At 46.7% G+C, this 19,176-nt stretch overlaps 2 protein-coding genes across 23 annotated transcripts in view; both read left to right on the plus strand.

Annotated features, from left to right (window-relative positions):
• CELF1 (CUGBP Elav-like family member 1) overlaps nt 1-6,090 on the plus strand; it is a 41,829-nt gene extending 35,739 nt beyond the window's left edge. For 8 of the 22 annotated variants that reach the window (XM_069739826.1, XM_069739822.1, XM_069739825.1 and 5 more), the window contains 2 exons: nt 3-169; nt 5,783-6,090. In XM_069739826.1, coding sequence (XP_069595927.1) covers nt 3-130 — 128 coding nt within the window. In that variant the 3' untranslated portion in view covers nt 131-169; nt 5,783-6,090. Of the gene's footprint in view, nt 1-2; nt 1,186-5,782 lie in introns of those variants that run through there. The other 14 variants (XM_069739837.1, XM_069739833.1, XM_069739830.1 and 11 more) reach the window with 3 other exon arrangements.
• A 4,985-nt stretch (nt 6,091-11,075) lies between these two features.
• RAPSN (receptor associated protein of the synapse) overlaps nt 11,076-19,176 on the plus strand; it is a 34,995-nt gene continuing 26,894 nt past the window's right edge. Inside the window, exon 1 of the mRNA XM_069739847.1 lies at nt 11,076-11,555. Within this exon, the coding sequence (XP_069595948.1) occupies nt 11,343-11,555 (213 nt within the window). The 5' untranslated portion in view covers nt 11,076-11,342. The remainder of the gene's footprint in view (nt 11,556-19,176) is intronic.

Raw genomic sequence — 19,176 nt, forward strand, 5'->3', positions numbered from 1 at the left:
AGGTTTCGTAAGCTACGACAATCCAGTTTCGGCTCAGGCTGCGATCCAGTCCATGAACGGCTTTCAGATCGGAATGAAACGTCTGAAAGTTCAACTTAAGCGCTCCAAGAATGACAGCAAACCCTACTGAACTGTACTGCCCTGGGAAGTGAGCGAGGAGGATGTTCTGGTAAGTGTGGGATGGAACGGCCAAGCCCAGGACCTGAGCCTGGAGGAGAGCACTTAGTGACAACGCCGCAGACTATGCTGTCTCTTCAGCAGCCCCAAAGCCTCTACATGTGCTTACAGCCAGAAGCCTCTTTCCCTCCTAAAAGACTCTGGGTACAACTTTTTGTTGTGAAAATTATTATTTTATTTTATTTTTTTTTGCTTCGTATGGAGAAACGGCTTGTACTACTTGTTCAAAGTGTTTTCTTTTGGAGTTTAGGTGCCATATCGGTGATTTTTATGATTAATATTATTTGGACTTTGCTGTGTTCTGTACAAATGTGTGTGGATGTCCCAACACCAGAACCCCAGGAAAAGGAGAGAGCGAGCGGCCGTGGAAAGCCACCTGTCTGCTCACTGCTCCGCCTGCCATCGCTCCGCCATCAGTCAAGGTGCAGGCTGTCAAATCTTGCACATTTTTCTACGGTACAACAAACCTTTTATTTTTTTCTTTTCTGCTCCTGCAGTTGTCATTTTTCCTACCTTTATGTAATCCATTTTAAAGAGGCACTGCGTGCCACCCGGTCATTTTCGGGCTGATGGATTCTGCCCATTGAATGACCCTGAAGCACACGGGTCTGCATTGCGGGCATTAAGGCCTGGTGCGGGTCATGCACTTGCTGCACATGGAGCCGGAGCAATCTTGGCGCGTCCGTGTAATGTTTGCAGTGCGGAGCTTTATCAGCAATCTTTACCACAATGCAATACCATAACTTTTTATTTATTTTTTACCAGGTGATATGTTTACTGGTAAGCTTTGTCGTCATCAATGGCAGGCGGGGCACGGAGACGACGGCGGCGGCGCAGCAGCGGGCTGCTCCTCTCCTCCGCTCGTGGGCTGGCGTGTTGTGTGCTAGAATAGACGAGTACTTCATATGCCCGTGTGTGTGTGTACCCGGGTACATACTGACATACACGGATCGTGATTTACATGACGAAGATGAACTGCTAAAACTTGAATAATGTATACTCAGAGATAAAAAAAAAAAAAAAAAAGTGTTTTTGATTTGGAATAATGTGAATCATAAAGAGGCTTCCAGGCTCCTGATAAAAAAACAAAAAAAAACAACTTTTATACACGTGTAAAATCAGAACTGACTAAGACCATTATTGAAGGAAAACTAAGCCTGTAAGAATGTCATTTCTATTTTTATAGAGGTTTTATACAGCTCGGATGAGTGAGCAATATTTATTGCCTAAATTATTTCACTGGGAAGAGATTTTGTAGAATTCGGAAGATGGCGACTTTATTTTGTGTGTTTTTTTTTTTTATATATATACCGTATATATATACAGATTATTCTGCATCGTGTTTTAGGTAAAACGATGTGTGGGGAGGGGACATATACAGGGCACCCGGCCGAGGCCTCGCTCCGCTGGCGTATAAATGTGAAAAACAGGTCTCTTCCTGATCTTGTCAGTATTTTAATTTTTTTTTAAGACTAATTTTTACTCCAAAAAGTTTACAGTTAACCAAGGCGGCGTCTCAGCTCTGGTTCTCAAGGCCCCTTACTGACCGTTCACCAGAAAAAGTGAACGCTATCCATGGCAGTCCTAAAATGAAATGACATTATGCTGTAAGCACTATAGAAGTCAAAATGTCGGATACAGCTGTATTGATGGGAAAATGTACTTCAAGGCGCTGTGCATGCATCGCACCAGTAATGCAAACCGCTGGTCCGGGGGGGAGTGCACGCTCGTACAGGTCTGCACCAGGACCCGTAAATTTAGGGCCACATGGGTTGGTTATGCTGCAGATTTCTCTGCAAATACATTGATGGGCTGCGGGTGTCCTTAGGATTTTCACGTCTGAAATGTGAACACACCCCAAGTCGACATTGGTTTGCACTTCTTTGTGCAAGTCTGCTATTGTCACCAAGTTATAGACTGCAACCTCAGTCATCGCAGAACATTTAAACCTCCAGAAGTGAATGGCAAAGTTAGTTTTAGACAATCAAAATAATTCTGTTAGGGTGCAAAGGAAGATTAGGCAGATCATCAACTTTGAGGTTTACATCACACATAATCATTAAATAAAAATCCACACCAAAGCTTGCACTGCATGTGCCCATCCTTCTTCCAGTACGGACAGGCGGCCATAAATTTAATGTAGGAGGCGGATAATCAGAGCTGAGGAACTGACTGCTTTAATCGAAGAGGACTCTGACAATCAGAGCTCTGGTGTCGGCTACCTTTATGTAAGGGAGGCTGATAACCAGAGCTCAGGCACTGCATGCTACAATATAGGGAGAAGCAGATAACAGAGCTCAGGCGCTGACTTCTTTTATGTAAGAGGAAGCTGATAACCAGAGCTCAGGCACTGGCTACTATAATGTTGGACGAAGCTGACGATCAGAGCCCAGGGGCTGACTACTATAAAGTAGGACGAGGCTGATAACCAGAGTTCAGGGGCTGACTTCTTTTATGTAGGGAGAGGCTGATAACCAGAGCTCAGGCACAGACTTCTTTTATGTAAGGGGAAGCTGATAACCAGAGCTCAGGCACGGACTTCTTTTATGTAAGGGGAAGCTGATAACCAGAGCTCAGGCACCAACTTTTTATGTAGGACAATGCTGATAAAAGAAGTCGGTGCCTGAGCTCTGGTTATCAGCCTCCCCCTACATAAAAGAAGTCAGCACATGAGCTCTGGTTATCAGCCTCCCCCTACATAAAAGAAGTCTGTGCCTGAGCTCTGGTTATCAGCCTCCCCCTACATAAAAGAAGTCAGCACATGAGCTCTGGTTATCAGCCTCCCCTTACATAAAAGTCAGCACCTGAGCTCTGGTTATCAGCGTTTACCTACATAAAAGAAGTCAGTGCCTGAGCTCTCGTTATCAGCGTTGTCCTATATAAAAGAATACAGCCGCCTGAGCTCTTGTTATCAGCGTTGTCCTACATAAAAGAAGTCAGCACCTGAGCTCTGGTTATCAGCCTCCCCCTACATAAAAGAAGTCTGTGCCTGAGCTCTGGTTATCAGCTTCCCCCTACATAAAAGAAGTCTGTGCCTGAGCTCTGGCTATCAGCCTCCCCCTACATAAAAGAAGTCTGTGCCTGAGCTCTGGTTATCAGCCTCCCCCTACATAAAAGAAGTCAGCAGATGAGCTCTGGTTATCAGCCTCCCCTTACATAAAAGTCAGTGCCTGAGCTCTGGTTATCAGCGTTGACCTACATAACCAGAGCTCAGGCACTGACTTCTTTTATCAGCCTCCCCTTACATAAATGAAGTCAGTGCCTGAGCATTGGCTATCAGCCTCCCCCTACATAAAAGAAGTCAGCAGATGAGCTCTGGTTATCAGCCTCCCCTTACATAAAAGTCAGTGCCTGAGCTCTGGTTATCCGCATTGACCTACATAAAAGAAGTCAGTGCCTGAGCTCTGGTTATCAGCCTCCCCCTACATAAAAGAAGTCAGATGAGCTCTGGTTATCAGCCTCCCCTTACATAAAAGAAGTCAGTGCCTGAGCTCTGGTTATCAGCGTTGTCCTATATAAAAGAATACAGCGCCTGAGCTCTGGTTATCAGCCTTCCCTACATAAAAGAAGTCGGTGCCTGAGCACTGGTTATCAGCCTCTCCCTACATAAAAGAAGTCGGTGCCTGAGCACTGGTTATCAGCCTCTCCCTACATAAAAGAAGTCGGTGCCTGAGCTCTGGTTATGTAGGGAGAGGCTGATAACCAGTGCTCAGGCACCGACTTCTTTTATGTAGGACAACGCTGATAACCAGAGCTCAGGCACCGACTTCATTTATGTAGGGAAGGCTGATAACCAGAGCTCAGGCGCTGTATTCTTTTATATAGGACAACGCTGATAACCAGAGCTCAGGCACTGACTTTTATGTAAGGGGAGGCTGATAACCAGAGCTCATCTGACTTCTTTTATGTAGGGGGAGGCTGATAGCCAGAGCTCAGGCACTGACTTCATTTATGTAAGGGGAGGCTGATAACCAGAGCTCAGGCACTGATTTCTTTTATGTAGGTCAATGCTGATAACCAGAGCTCAGGCACTGACTTTTATGTAAGGGGAGGCTGATAACCAGAGCTCATCTGCTGACTTCTTTTATGTAGGGGGAGGCTGATAGCCAGAGCTCAGGCACTGACTTCATTTATGTAGGGGGAAGCTGATAACCACAGCTCAGGCACAGACTTCTTTTATGTAGGGGGAGGCTGATAACCAGAGCTCAGGCACTGACTTCTTTTATGTAGGGGGAAGCTGATAACCAGAGCTCAGGCACAGACTTCTTTTATGTAGGGGGAGGCTGATAACCAGAGCTCAGGCACTGACTTCTTTTATGTAGGGGGAAGCTGATAACCAGAGCTCAGGCACAGACTTCTTTTATGTAGGGGGAGGCTGATAACCAGAGCTCAGGTGCTGACTTCTTTTATGTAGGACAACGCTGATAACCAGAGCTCAGGCGGCTGTATTCTTTTATATAGGACAACGCTGATAACGAGAGCTCAGGCACTGACTTCTTTTATGTAAGGGGAGGCTGATAACCAGAGCTCAGGCACTGACTTCTTTTATGTAGGTAAACGCTGATAACCAGAGCTCAGGTGCTGACTTTTATGTAAGGGGAGGCTGATAACCAGAGCTCATCTGCTGACTTCTTTTATGTAGGGGGAGGCTGATAACCAGAGCTCAGGCACAGACTTCTTTTATGTAGGGGGAGGCTGATAACCAGAGCTCAGGCACCGACTTCTTTTATGTAGGGGGAGGCTGATAACCAGAGCTCATGTGCTGACTTCTTTTATGTAGGGGGAGGCTGATAACCAGAGCTCAGGCGCTGACTTCTTTTATGTAGGGGGAGGCTGATAACCAGAGCTCAGGCACTGACTTCTTTTATGTAGGGGGAGGCTGATAACCAGAGCTCAGGCACTGACTTCTTTTATGTAGGGGGAGGCTGATAACCAGAGCTGAGGCGCTGACTGCTTTAAATTATTTTTTTTTCTAAATACACATTATGTTGCCAAAAAAGAAGCAAAAATAACCCATCCCGGGCTCGTGGACAGCTTTGGGCATGGTACTCATGATAGGAGTGGCACAATCTAAAGCCTCCGCTTATTATAGCGTTGTCGGGCAATAGTTTGTCTTTTTGAGGTCATCTGTTCGGCTCCATATTGTCTTGTATTCAGAGCGTAGCTGTCACAGTGGTGTCGGAGGGGCTAGTGGAGGGGGCCGCAGACTCCCATAGTTTACATGGGGCGGTTTGGGTTCTGCCGGCCTCCACACTGCCGCTCCTGTCGTGTCAATGTCGGGTGCTGGGCTGACTACTTTTTATTTCTACTTCATATTTATTTCATTTTTTATTTTTTTTGCATGGTGATTCCAGTCTCTGTAATTTTGTGTCTGTTGGGTGTCGTGTCCCCCCAGAGCCTCTCACAGTTGTGTGTACATGCGTGCGTGACATGTCGATCGTCCTCCCTTCCCCGGTCCTGGGCGTCCTCTGCATGTGTGTAGGGTCGGGCCCCGTTGCCCGGCCGCGGTGCCCGGCCGCGTCCGTCTCTCTCTCTGTGATTTGATGTATTGCGTTGTGTAACTTTGTGCTTCTCCTTGTTTTCTCTGGTTTGTTTTGTTTTCTAGATCCCTTCCTGCCATTTGTCCATCATTGTGCCTCTAAAGCATGTCGGTGTGGCGTTCAAGTACATCGTCCAAATCCTTGTTTCTTCAGCTTCTTTGATGCTTGAACTCTCACCTCTGAATTTGTGTTTTTGACTTTTTGTTTTTTTGATGCTAATATGTTGTATTTTTACCATGTTGTTGTTTTTTGTTTTGTTTGTTTGTTTTTGTTTTGTTTTTTTTTTCCTTTATTTTCTTGCGTGTTGCCAAATCGGCTTTGCTACAAAGACTGCGAAGAGGGACACAATATTTAAATCTCGCATTTGATTATTAAAAAAAAGAAGAAAAAAAATTATATAAATCTATTTTTCTAGAAATTGATAAAGTAACCACTTAATTTTTTGGGATGCTACTTTGTACCTGATCTTTTCGGCGGGCCTAGCTGGCACACCTTGTTTAATATTTGTCCTCTTTTCGTTGTGTTTCTACCAATCAGGTTCAGCCTGTCTCCTCTCTGCCGGAGCTATTGGGGGGTCTTTTATTTTTTACCTACGTAATTGGAATCTGAAAGGCGGTCCCATTGTGCTGCCTGCGAGCGGCTTCTCTGCATTGTAGTCCTTTATATTCCCCCTTCCCGAATAGTGGGTGCAGCTCGGCCGATGTCCCATGACCTTCCCGGTGGGATGCCGCCTCTTATTTTTATGAAGCCGTTTCTTCAGCAGAATGTGACTGTTTTTGTTTTTGTTTTCTTATTTTTTCTGTTTTTTGTTTTCTCATTCAATGGATTGTGCCAAAAATTCTCTTTATATATCTATATATGTTTCTGCCTTGTCCTCTGTCTGTTTTTCACCATGGCTCAGCCATTTCAATACCCCCCCCAACGAGGGGCTCGCTGAGCCGAGTTATTTCTGTGTTTTTAGAGGTAAAAGTGCAAAGCAGGGCTGTAAAAATTTCATTAATTTTTTTTTTTAAAGCATAAATTGGTTTAGCCGCGTCCTTTTGTTTTAACTTTGTGTTTTTCCTTTTGATGTCTGAGATGTGCGGTACAAGGTATCGGCGGCGTATTCAGGCTGCGCCGCGGCCTCTTGCCCCTAACTTGCAGGGTAACCGCGCAGTTTTATGACGGCGCGGCATTTTGTGGTTGGCACCGTAAACGCGACATAACTGGGCATCGACACCGGGCAGAGCGGCTCGTTCAATGACAAATCCTCTGGTGCGAAGAATTAGAAATATATATATTCAGGGCTCAAAAATTTACCCTCAATTGTCTTCAGCCCGTTTTTTTTTTTTTTTTTTTGGGAAGGAGAATGATAATGACCTCCTTCGTTAACGTGTCTGCGTTTCTACAGAGGTGAGCTCTAATGCTCCGCCATATCGGAAGTCCCATAACTTTTATATTTTTTTTCGTAATTGCTAAGCCTTGTATAAAATAAGGGGAAAAAACCCCTGAGCATTTTTATCCCGGAACAGCGCCACTCTTGTGTACTGGCCGTCTCTGGTATTGCAGTCTTGTACCACAATACCACGCATCGTTCATAGCCAATGTTTCTCATTCTGGACCGCCTCCCGCAAGGTTTCCACTTTTCTTTTTCGGATTGAGGTGGAAATTCTGGATAGTTCGGCCGTGCACTGCCTCCTCACCCCTGTACACCCCATACGATGGTTACAGGCTCCGCCCATATGAAATGCATTGTGGGAATAACGGCCTCCGCTGTATTCCCGCCTCACCGGGAGCCGGTCACTAGTGTTCCCTATGGTGCTTGTCTCGTCCACAGGGTATAACCCCCGGCCCACACATAACGGTGCGCACCCCGGGGCTTGGTCTTCAGCTCCGTGCTATTTTTTTTGTATGTTTTTTTTTTATTTTCGAGGCAGGACACCCCCCGGTCCAGCCTGAACACGCCGCTCCGCGCAGAAGGGAGCGACTTCTTCTCTGTATCCTCACAACCTACGGCTTGACCGGGAGACGCTCCCACTACGGACACCGTTACCGAAAGGGCCAACAAATGCCAAAATCGGCTTCTTCTGACTACTTTTTTTTTTAAGACAACAAAGAGAAGGAAAAATAAAATATATATATAAAATGTGTAAGTTCTGTGGTGACGTTCTGCATTGCCGTAACGTCGCCTCTGCCTTCCTAATCTCTGCCTGCTTTTTGTGAATAATTCTATATAAAGTTTAAAAAAAAATAAATAAAAAAAACAGAAAAAAAAAAATCTTTTGGAGACAAACCTGTGGGCTTTTATATTGGTACAAACTGATTGTAGTTAACACTAGGATTTTGTACAGTTTTTTTGCCTTTTTCTACTAGGAGGAAAAAAAAATACAATGTAGAGTGATTTATTTCACAATGTGAAGTCAAAAAATCTGAGAATTTGCCACTATCTGACCAAGTTGTCCTTCTGTGCTGCCGTGACCGGACTCATGAAATCTCCACTCTCCCTTCCTCACAGATGCTTGTTTTTTTGTTTTTTCTTAATTGTCTTGAATTTGTTTTTTATTTTTCTCTGATTTGCAAAGCAAAAAATTTAGTTTTGTTATTTTTTTTTTTTTTTCTCCTTTGTTTAATAGTTTTGTGTTTTATTTTTTTTTGTGTGAAATTGTAATTGTAAAATGTAGAAAAATATAAAGTTTTCTTTAATGGTTTAAGAGGAGAAAGGATTAAAAAGAGAGAAAAGGTAACCACTACTGCGTAGCCGATCGCTAAAGTTTGTGGATTAAAGAGTTCTCCGAGTTTGAAGCCAGCGTGTCTGTGTTAATGATTAACCTTCTGTAACCTTTTCTTTCTATCCCGTCCCCTTCCTTCCAGCTATTTACAAACTGTTTTAATTGTGCACACACATACACAAACACAAAACCGACTAGAAGTCATTTTGTAACGTGTGGTACCTTTCTTTGTTTGTTTGCTATTAAATTGTTTGAGAAGAGCGAGTGTGGTCCGATTATTTCACCGAATACTCCGCGCCGAGCGGACACATACCTGCGTACCCCCCGCTCATTCATTGTGGGACCCCCAGAGACAGGGCTGTGGAGTCGGCAAGCCAAACCTCCGACTCCTCAGTTTTCATGACACTGACTCTTGACTCCACCAAAATGCACTCTGACTTCACAACCCTGGACAGAGATGGTAAAATTCACCGCTCACTCCATAAAGTTGCAAACTGAAAAGTATGTGCCCCCACTCACCGAATACACGGGCGATGAGTCCCGGAAATATTACTAATACTGTCTACCACTTATAAGGCTCACACACCTTAGGCTATGGATTCTTTAGAACATTCAAGGTTCAACTGTTAGTTTTATGCCTTAATACAAATACAGATTCAGTGCTTACAGTAAAGAAAAAGGTATAAAAATATGGTAATAAAAAGACATACAGTTATAAAATAGAAGAAAACTTACAGAAATAGCTAACTTGTAGTCCGCTTTCTGCTCCCTGAGGGTGGGTGAATATGGAATTGGTGGAACACATCATCTTCCCAGGCTGCCCTCAAATGTGAACACGAGTCTATGTATACAGGCCTAATCTATAGATTTACTCTGGAGGTCAGACTTCCAGACCAGCCCCTCAGGCCAACACCATAACTGCTTGTTTTTGATTGGACCGCGGCCGCTCCCCCAATGAACACACCATTTGCTCCGAGACTCCCTGTGTAAAAGTTCCCACAGATAGACAGTGTCAGGCTGCAATTGACATCTCTCTTCCAAAGAGCTAGAAGGTGTGAAATGTTCCCTTTCTTCTTGGCTCCCAGCACGACCCCCCTGGTGAGACTGGAGACGCTGCTCAAGCGCTTCAACAGGACAAACCTGTTGAAGCGCTTGAGCAGCGCGAAACGGCTGTCGTTTGACCTGTACACTCTGTTGTATATGCACCCCCGAGCCGTGAAGATTTTACTGCAATAAAGTATTACCTGCTTTGAAGATCGGTGAGTGCTGCCGCTTCCTTTTCTACTCGCATGTGCATTGTTATGTTTTCTCGGTCCAGCACCCGAGATCTAGTGGCCGGCTCATGCTGACAGCTCATGTGTTCATTCACTCAGTCTCTTGGTGGTGCGGTCAGCTGTTTCTTGATGAATGACTTTACACATATATATGTATACATGTTTCACCACTGAATGTGCCACCACAACCACCTCCGAGGGCTTCTCTATCCTCATCTACATCCATAGACATTAATATGGAGAAAGTATGTGGCGCAGGGCTCTACAAACATAACGTAGGAGCGTTAATAATTCCCGTCACACCCCCCCAACCCTACTAGATGTCTGTACAGCCCCATTCACTATCAGTGCCAGCGGATGGTGCAATCTCACATCATGTGGTCACAAGTCACCCCTTCTTTTGGCGCAAATAATGGCAGCACAGTCTTGGGATGACATGTATAATAATGCACTGATGGGAAGTCGTAGACTGGTATCACATCCAGAGGGTGATGGAAGAAGAGGTGGTGCTGGGCTCGGTGGGTGACAGAGCAGCTTGGGGGACGTATCTGGCCACTTGTTGCCGTGTCCTCTTGTCCTGTACGGCGCTGCTGCATGACAGCCACATGACGATGCATATTCAGGTTATTAGATCCAGGGTCGGCCTCGACTTTGTAGTGTTAAGGTTGAAAGTAGACAGAAGTCCAACCTGTAACTTAACCTTTGCCTTCTTAGCTGCCCCTTGGAGAATCACCTGGTATTGGCACACCGCAGGGTTTGCCACATTGAATGATGACCTCTTGCACTTGAATGGGATTTTTTCTGATTTTCCTAACTCCATGTTTTTTACAGCGGCATCCTGGTGTAGGGTTTGGGTGGACACCTGCGTTGCTGGTGGGATGTTTTGCTACTATCCCCGGCTTGTATTTTTCACTCCTTAGTAACGTTGATCACAAGGACGACATTACTCCATCTAATTGACTCCACGGTAGTCCTGCATGCAGAAATATGTCGCAGGCTGTTACGGAGACTCGTTAATAGCCTGGGAAGCAGTCCGTATGGGCACGGTAGGCTTAGCCCAGGACATTCCTGTTGCTGCTCCAGTTGATCATTTGTCTGTCTTGGGGGTATTTTTATACGGCTTGTTCTCTCCTTGGGCGGGGTAGGGCCATGCAGAATTAAGCCCACTCCCGTATGGCTTGTGCTGGTGGGCACCATAAGGCCTTTTAATTTTGGATCTTGCTGCATGTTTCTGGTAATGGAGGGTGGGTTTCTGGTGCGAGCTCCCTCTGACCTTGAGTCACTAGTGCTGGCATTCCTTTGAAGAGACGAGTCTGAGATTGGCAGGGACAGCTGTGCCCGGCAATGGGGGCAGGGGCTAAATCTGGGAGTCTCGCACAACCCAGGCGTATGCACTTTCCCTGACACGCTGGGTACCTCTATGTTATCTTATCGCAGTTCTTATGCTTGTTCAGTTGCGAGTCAGGATCACGAGCTCTCTTTGGGAAATCTATATCTCCTGGTTGGGTTTAACACCTGTCCATTCGCCTCGCTACCTCCGGAAGCTCAAATTCCTGGGAAACTATGGGCGGCTGCTTTCTGTAGCCACAGCCTTCATCTGGATTCTACGTGGCAGCTTGTTGGATTTGGGTACTTAAGATTTTATGAACCTTCTGGGCGTGGGAATGGGTCAGGACCAAACCAAACAGCAGATCCAAAAAGGACTTCAGCTTTACCAATCCAACCAGACGGAGAAGGCTTTACAGGTTTGGACTAAGGTATTGGAGAAGACCACTGATGCCACCGGCAGGTTTCGGGTCCTTGGATGCCTGATAACGGCTCATTCGGAGATGGGAAGGTATAAGGACATGTTGAAGGTAATTAAAGAATTTTTTTTTGGGGGGGGGGGAGTGTGACCATGAATGATGATCTTGAATGTGTATATCTCACAGGGACCAAGACTTGCTCATTCAGGGAAATGGTGAGGGGCTAGTATTGGGTGTGTCGGAAGACCCTATCGTAGGAATCACATCTTGGGTGATAGTTTGGACTCTCTTCCACAACCATTATCACTGTGGGTGGACAAAACAGTAAATTATCGTTTGGGCGGCCAACAGTACAGAGCTGATAGAGAAAAAGGCTTCCTTTATATAGGTGGGCCACAAAGTGGCATTGGTGTCAGTCCCATGCCATCTTCATACCAAGACAATCAGGGCTGGTTGGGAAGTGAAGTGACTTGAGGCCCTTGGGCGTCTCCTGTATGGGGGGTCCATGGCGCGGATTTACACCATTTAGCGAGGAAACCTGGTTTTGTGGTCTGTTGACGTAGTAGGGGTACGTCCATGACTTCTGATTCAAACGCGTTAAATAAATGCTACAGAGAAAGACCCTAGGGCCAGCAGAGTAGAAACCGCACCTGAGCGTGTTCAGTCCTTTCAGCTTCTTTTAATGGCTCCACAATTGCGAAGAGACTAAAAGGAGTGATCTGACCGTTCTGCAGGCGGTTTTATACAATAAAAGCAAAAAATGACAGTGCAAAAAAGAAAAGTACCCAAAAGACTCTAAAGGTAAGACCCTGCAGGTACGTACATGTAGACGTCGTGTGCCCATACCCTTAAAGCGCAACCAAAATAACTTCCCCTGTGAGTTGGAGAAAGAAGACATCTCGCCCCCGGTATGCTGCCGCCGGAATTTGTGTTATGCAAGAAAGTTCTTAAAGTGACATCATCACTTTATGGCTGTTGCAAAACATCAACCCCTAGTGTGCCCTGAACGCGGCCTGCTGGGAGTTGTAGTTTGGAAACAGCTGGAGAGCCACAGATCAGTTCTGTAGACAGCAGACATTTGTGTGCTGCGTACCCGCTGCCGGTCATTATTTGGAATATTGCTGTATTCATCAGGATTGATTCTCGCAGCTTTGAGCCTGACATATTTTCTTCATATTTCGTACCTCCATGTTTTTCCTGGGGCCCCTGGGAAGCTCCTCTGTCACTGGCCAGGTCTCCATAACATATGATAAGTGTCAGGATGGAGTGGGGTTGGCCATGGGACCCCCTCTCATCTAAAGGATGGGGTCTCGGGCTCTGCTCCCTGGAGACATCGCTCTCATTTAATGTTTCCTTAACTCCCATTGATTTCCATCCCACTATATATATCTATACAAAGAGGCTCCACACAAGAGTAAATCCGAATAAAAGATATTTTTATTATCAAATCACAAAAAATATTAAAAATCAGTATAATCCAAGGATGAGGACAACAAATACAGGAAGAAAAAAGTGGACACACCTGGAGATAACTCGCATGTATACAATCACAGATATAAATATATGTATGAATGGGGTAATGAATGTTTGTTATTTAAACGTAATACAATATATGACATAAAAATTTCTATCTCATAAAGACAATACTACACCCCTATAAATACTGGGCCAACGTATGTGTGAACATTGTCTAAACATACAAGAGAAAATACTCATAAATAAGACTAAGTTGGATAAGTTGGAAACTTGGGCTGAAAGGTGGCAGATGAGGTTTAACAATGATAAATGTAAGGTTATACACATGGGAAGAAGGAATCAATGTCACCATTACACACTGAATGGGAAACCACTGGGTAAATCTGACAGGGAGAAGGACTTGGGGATCCTAGTTAATGATAAACTTACCTGGAGCAGCCAGTGCCAGGCAGCAGCTGCCAAGGCAAACAGGGTCATGGGGTGCATTAAAAGAGGTCTGGATACACATGATGAGAGCATTATACTGCCTCTGTACAAATCCCTAGTTAGACCGCACATGGAGTACTGTGTCCAGTTTTGGGCACCGGTGCTCAGGAAGGATATAATGGAACTAGAGAGAGTACAAAGGAGGGCAACAAAATTAATAAAGGGGATGGGAGAACTACAATACCCAGATAGATTAGCGAAATTAGGATTATTTAGTCTAGAAAAAAGACGACTGAGGGGCGATCTAATAACATTGTATAAGTATATAAGGGGACAATACAAATATCTCGCTGAGGATCTGTTTATACCAAGGAAGGTGACGGGCACAAGGGGGCATTCTTTGCGTCTGGAGGAGAGAAGGTTTTTCCACCAACATAGAAGAGGATTCTTTACTGTTAGGGCAGTGAGAATCTGGAATTGCTTGCCTGAGGAGGTGGTGATGGCGAACTCAGTCGAGGGGTTCAAGAGAGGCCTGGATGTCTTCCTGGAGCAGAACAATATTGTATCATACAATTATTAGGTTCTGTAGAAGGACGTAGATCTGGGGATTTATTATGATGGAATATAGGCTGAACTGGATGGACAAATGTCTTTTTTCGGCCTTACTAACTGTTACTATGTAAGACTAGATAAAGGGGGTTCGATGTAGTCTAATCAATCACATTGACATGTGTATAACATATTAACATATATATAAACATAATCATTACCAGAGGTGACAGAGAGAGTCCAGGTGTCCACCACACCCGACGCGCGTTTCGCAATGAAATGCTTCGTCCACCCTATATATACTCTGACGGCCAGGCCTGCACCGATTCCACATTTCTGACAAGTCTGAGTGATACACACAGCATAAAAAGGGCAGAAAACCACATGAATTAACCTCCGCAGCGCTGCACTAAAACCAGGCATTAATGAAAATACCTAAAATACATAGGGAATTGATATATGAGCAATTTTGCAATATTTGGCCAAGGTTCATTTCTGGGATGACCATGATGCTTGTATGGCAGGACGGTCCTCCGCTGTGGGGGTGTACATACTTGTACAGATGTTCCCAGCACTGACGATACTGTCAGGAGGCACAGCTGTGTTTTTATAGCTGCCGGTAACATCTTTATTACCTACACACTTTATCACAGCTGGAGACATTGAGGTATGGATGTAAGAACTGAGCCATGATTGCTCATCCCCGATCCCTGGGTGTATAAACATGGCGGCGGTCATCAAACACTTCAGCTAATTGGATCGTTTATGCCAACATGGAAATCATAAGCGGGGGAAGCAGTTTCATAGGGTGGAAGGGGTGGCACAGGGGAATAGTGCTAAGAGGCAAAATAAAAAGTAAAATGTATAACTGTAACTTATGGCTTCATTATTGAACTGGGGGAAGAGACAGGGAGGGCTACTAGTACATGAATTATGGGGCACACTATACTCGCCTTACCAAGTCACTGGGGGAAGGGACACGGAGGGCTACTGGTACGTGAATAAGGGGACACACAATATTCTCCTTACCAAGTCACTGGGGGAAGGACACGGAGGGCTACTGGTACATGAATTGGGGGACACACAATACTCGCCTTACCAAGTCACTGGGGGGAAGGGACACGGAGGGCTACTGGTAGATGATTTAGGGGGCACACTATACTCGCCTTACCAAGTCACTGGGGGAAGGACACGGAGGGCTACTGGTACATGAATAAGGGGACACACTATACTCGCCATACCAAGTCACTGGGGGAAGGACACGGAGGGCTACTGGTACATGAATAAGGGGACACACTATACTCGTTTTACCAAGTCTCTGGGGGAAGGGACACGGAGGGCTACTGGTACATGAATTAGGGGACACACAATACTCGCCTTACCATGTCACTGGGGGAAGGGACACGGAGGGCTACTGGTACATGAATAAGGGGACACACAATACTCACCATACCAAGTCACTGGGGGAAGGGACATGGAGGGCTACTGGTACATGAATAAGGGGACACAATACTCACCTTACCAAGTCACAAGGGGAAGGGACAGCGAGGGCTACTAGTACATGAATTACGGGGCACACTATACTCGCCTTACCAAGTCACTGGGTGAAGAGACACGGAGGACTACTGGTACATGAATAAGGGGACACACTATACTCGTTTTACCAAGTCACTGGGGGAAGGGACACGGAGGGCTACTGGTACATGAATAAGGGGACACACTATACTCGCCATACCAAGTCACTGGGGGAAGGGACACGGAGGGCTACTGGTACATGAATAAGGGGACACACTATACTCGCCATACCAAGTCACTGGGGGAAGGGACACGGAGGGCTACTGGTACATAAATAAGGGGACACACTATACTCGCCATACCAAGTCACTGGGGGAAGGACACGGAGGGCTACTGGTACATGAATAAGGGGACACACTATACTCGTTTTACCAAGTCACTGGGGGAAGGGACACGGAGGGCTACTGGTACATGAATAAGGGGACACACTATACTCGCCTTACCAAGTCACTGGGAGAAGGGACACGGAGGGCTACTGGTACATGAATAAGGGGGCACACTATACTCGCCATACCAAGTCACTGGGGGAAGGACACGGAGGGCTACTGGTACATGAATAAGGGGACACACTATACTCGTTTTACCAAGTCACTGGGGGAAGGGACACGGAGGGCTACTGGTACATGAATAAGGGGACACACTATACTCGCCATACCAAGTCACTGGGGGAAGGACACGGAGGGCTACTGGTACATGAATAAGGGGACACACTATACTCGTTTTACCAAGTCACTGGGGGAAGGGACACGGAGGGCTACTGGTACATGAATAAGGGGACACACTATACTCGCCATACCAAGTCACTGGGGGAAGGACACGGAGGGCTACTGGTACATGAATAAGGGGACACACTATACTCGCCATACCAAGTCACTGGGGGAAGGGACACGGAGGGCTACTGGTACATGAATAAGGGGACACACTATACTCGCCATACCAAGTCACTGGGGGAAGGGACACGGAGGGCTACTGGTACATGAATAAGGGGACACACAATACTCGTTTTACCAAGTCACTGGGGGAAGGGACACGGAGGGCTACTGGTTCATGAATAAGGGGACACACTATACTCGCCATATCAAGTCACTGGGGGAAGGGACACGGAGGACTACTGGTACATGAATAAGGGGACACACTATACTCGCCATATCAAGTCACTGGGGGAAGGGACACGGAGGGCTACTGGTACATGAATAAGGGGGCACACAATACTTGCCATACCAAGTCACTGGGGGAAGGGACACGGAGGGCTACTGGTACATGAATAAGGGGACACACTATACTCGCCATACCAAGTCACTGGGGGAAGGGACACGGAGGGCTACTGGTACATGAATAAGGGGACACACTATACTCGCCATATCAAGTCACTGGGGGCAGGGACACGGAGGGCTACTGGTACATGAATAAGGGGGCACACAATACTTGCCATACCAAGTCACTGGGGGAAGGGACACGGAGGGCTACTGGTACATGAATAAGGGGACACACTATACTCGCCATACCAAGTCACTGGGGGAAGGGACACGGAGGGCTACTGGTACATGAATAAGGGGGCACACAATACTTGCCATACCAAGTCACTGGGGGAAGGGACACGGAGGGCTACTGGTACATGAATAAGGGGACACACTATACTCGCCATACCAAGTCACTGGGGGAAGGGACACGGAGGGCTACTGGTACATGAATAAGGGGACACACAATACTCGCCATACCAAGTCACTGGGGGAAGGGACACGGAGGGCTACTGGTACATGAATAAGGGGACACACTATACTCGCCATATCAAGTCACTGGGGGCAGGGACACGGAGGGCTACTGGTACATGAATAAGGGGGCACACAATACTTGCCATACCAAGTCACTGGGGGAAGGGACACGGAGGGCTACTGGTACATGAATAAGGGGACACACTATACTCGCCATACCAAGTCACTGGGGGAAGGGACACGGAGGGCTACTGGTACATGAATAAGGGGGCACACAATACTTGCCATACCAAGTCACTGGGGGAAGGGACACGGAGGGCTACTGGTACATGAATAAGGGGACACACTATACTCGCCATATCAAGTCACTGGGGGAAGGGACACGGAGGGCTACTGGTACATGAATAAGGGGGCACACAATACTTGCCATACCAAGTCACTGGGGGAAGGGACACGGAGGGCTACTGGTACATGAATAAGGGGACACACAATACTCGCCTTACCAAGTCACTGGGAGAAGGGACACGGAGGGCTACTGGTACATGAATAAGGGGGCACACAATACTTGCCATACCAAGTCACTGGGGGAAGGGACACGGAGGGCTACTGGTACATGAATAAGGGGACACACAATACTTGCCATACCAAGTCACTGGGGGAAGGGACACGGAGGGCTACTGGTACATGAATAAGGGGACACACAATACTCGCCTTACCAAGTCACTGGGGGAAGGGACACGGAGGGCTACTGGTACATGAATAAGGGGACACACAATACTCGCCTTACCAAGTCACTGGGAGAAGGGACACGGAGGGCTACTGGTACATGAATAAGGGGGCACACAATACTTGCCATACCAAGTCACTGGGGGAAGGGACACGGAGGGCTACTGGTACATGAATAAGGGGACACACAATACTTGTTTTACCAAGTCACTGGGGGAAGGGACACGGAGGGCTACTGGTTCATGAATAAGGGGACACACTATACTCGCCATATCAAGTCACTGGGGGAAGGGACACGGAGGACTACTGGTACATGAATAAGGGGACACACTATACTCGCCATATCAAGTCACTGGGGGAAGGGGCACAGGGAGGGCTACTGGTACATGAATAAGGGGGCACACAATACTCGTTTTACCAAGTCACTGGGGGAAGGGGCACAGGGAGGGCTACTGGTACATGAATAAGGGGACACACTATACTCGCCTTACCAAGTCACTGGGGGAAGGACACGGAGGACTACTGGTACATGAATAAGGGGACACACTATACTCGCCTTACCAAGTCACTGGGAGAAGGGACACGGAGGGCTACTGGTACATGAATAAGGGGACACACTATACTCGCCTTACCAAGTCACTGGGAGAAGGGACACGGAGGGCTACTGGTACATGAATAAGGGGGCACACAATACTCGCCATATCAAGTCACTGGGGGAAGGGACACGGAGGGCTACTGGTACATGAATAAGGGGGCACACAATACTTGCCATACCAAGTCACTGGGGGAAGGGACACGGAGGGCTACTGGTACATGAATAAGGGGGCACACAATACTCGCCATATCAAGTCACTGGGGGAAGGGACACGGAGGGCTACTGGTACATGAATAAGGGGGCACACAATACTCGCCTTACCAAGTCACTGGGGGAAGGGACACGGAGGGCTACTGGTACATGAATAGGGGGGCACACAATACTTGCCTTACCAAGTCACTGGGAGAAGGGACACGGAGGGCTACTGGTTCACGAATAAGGGGGCACACAATAGTCGCCTTACCAAGTCACTGGGGGTGGGGACACAGGTCGGGCTTCTGGTACATGAATAAGGGGACACACAATACTCGCCTTACCAAGTCACTCGGGAAGGGGCACAGGTAATGGAGGTGGCCATGTTGTGGACACGGGCTGATGAGTGTGGGTGATGTAATTAATAGCAATTAGCTAATGTCGCCTTCTATTGACTGAGTGAAGAAAGTTACAGTTTTAT

This window comes from Ranitomeya imitator, chromosome 9 (assembly GCF_032444005.1).
Source record: "Ranitomeya imitator isolate aRanImi1 chromosome 9, aRanImi1.pri, whole genome shotgun sequence".
Classification (NCBI taxonomy): Eukaryota; Metazoa; Chordata; class Amphibia; order Anura; family Dendrobatidae; genus Ranitomeya; species Ranitomeya imitator.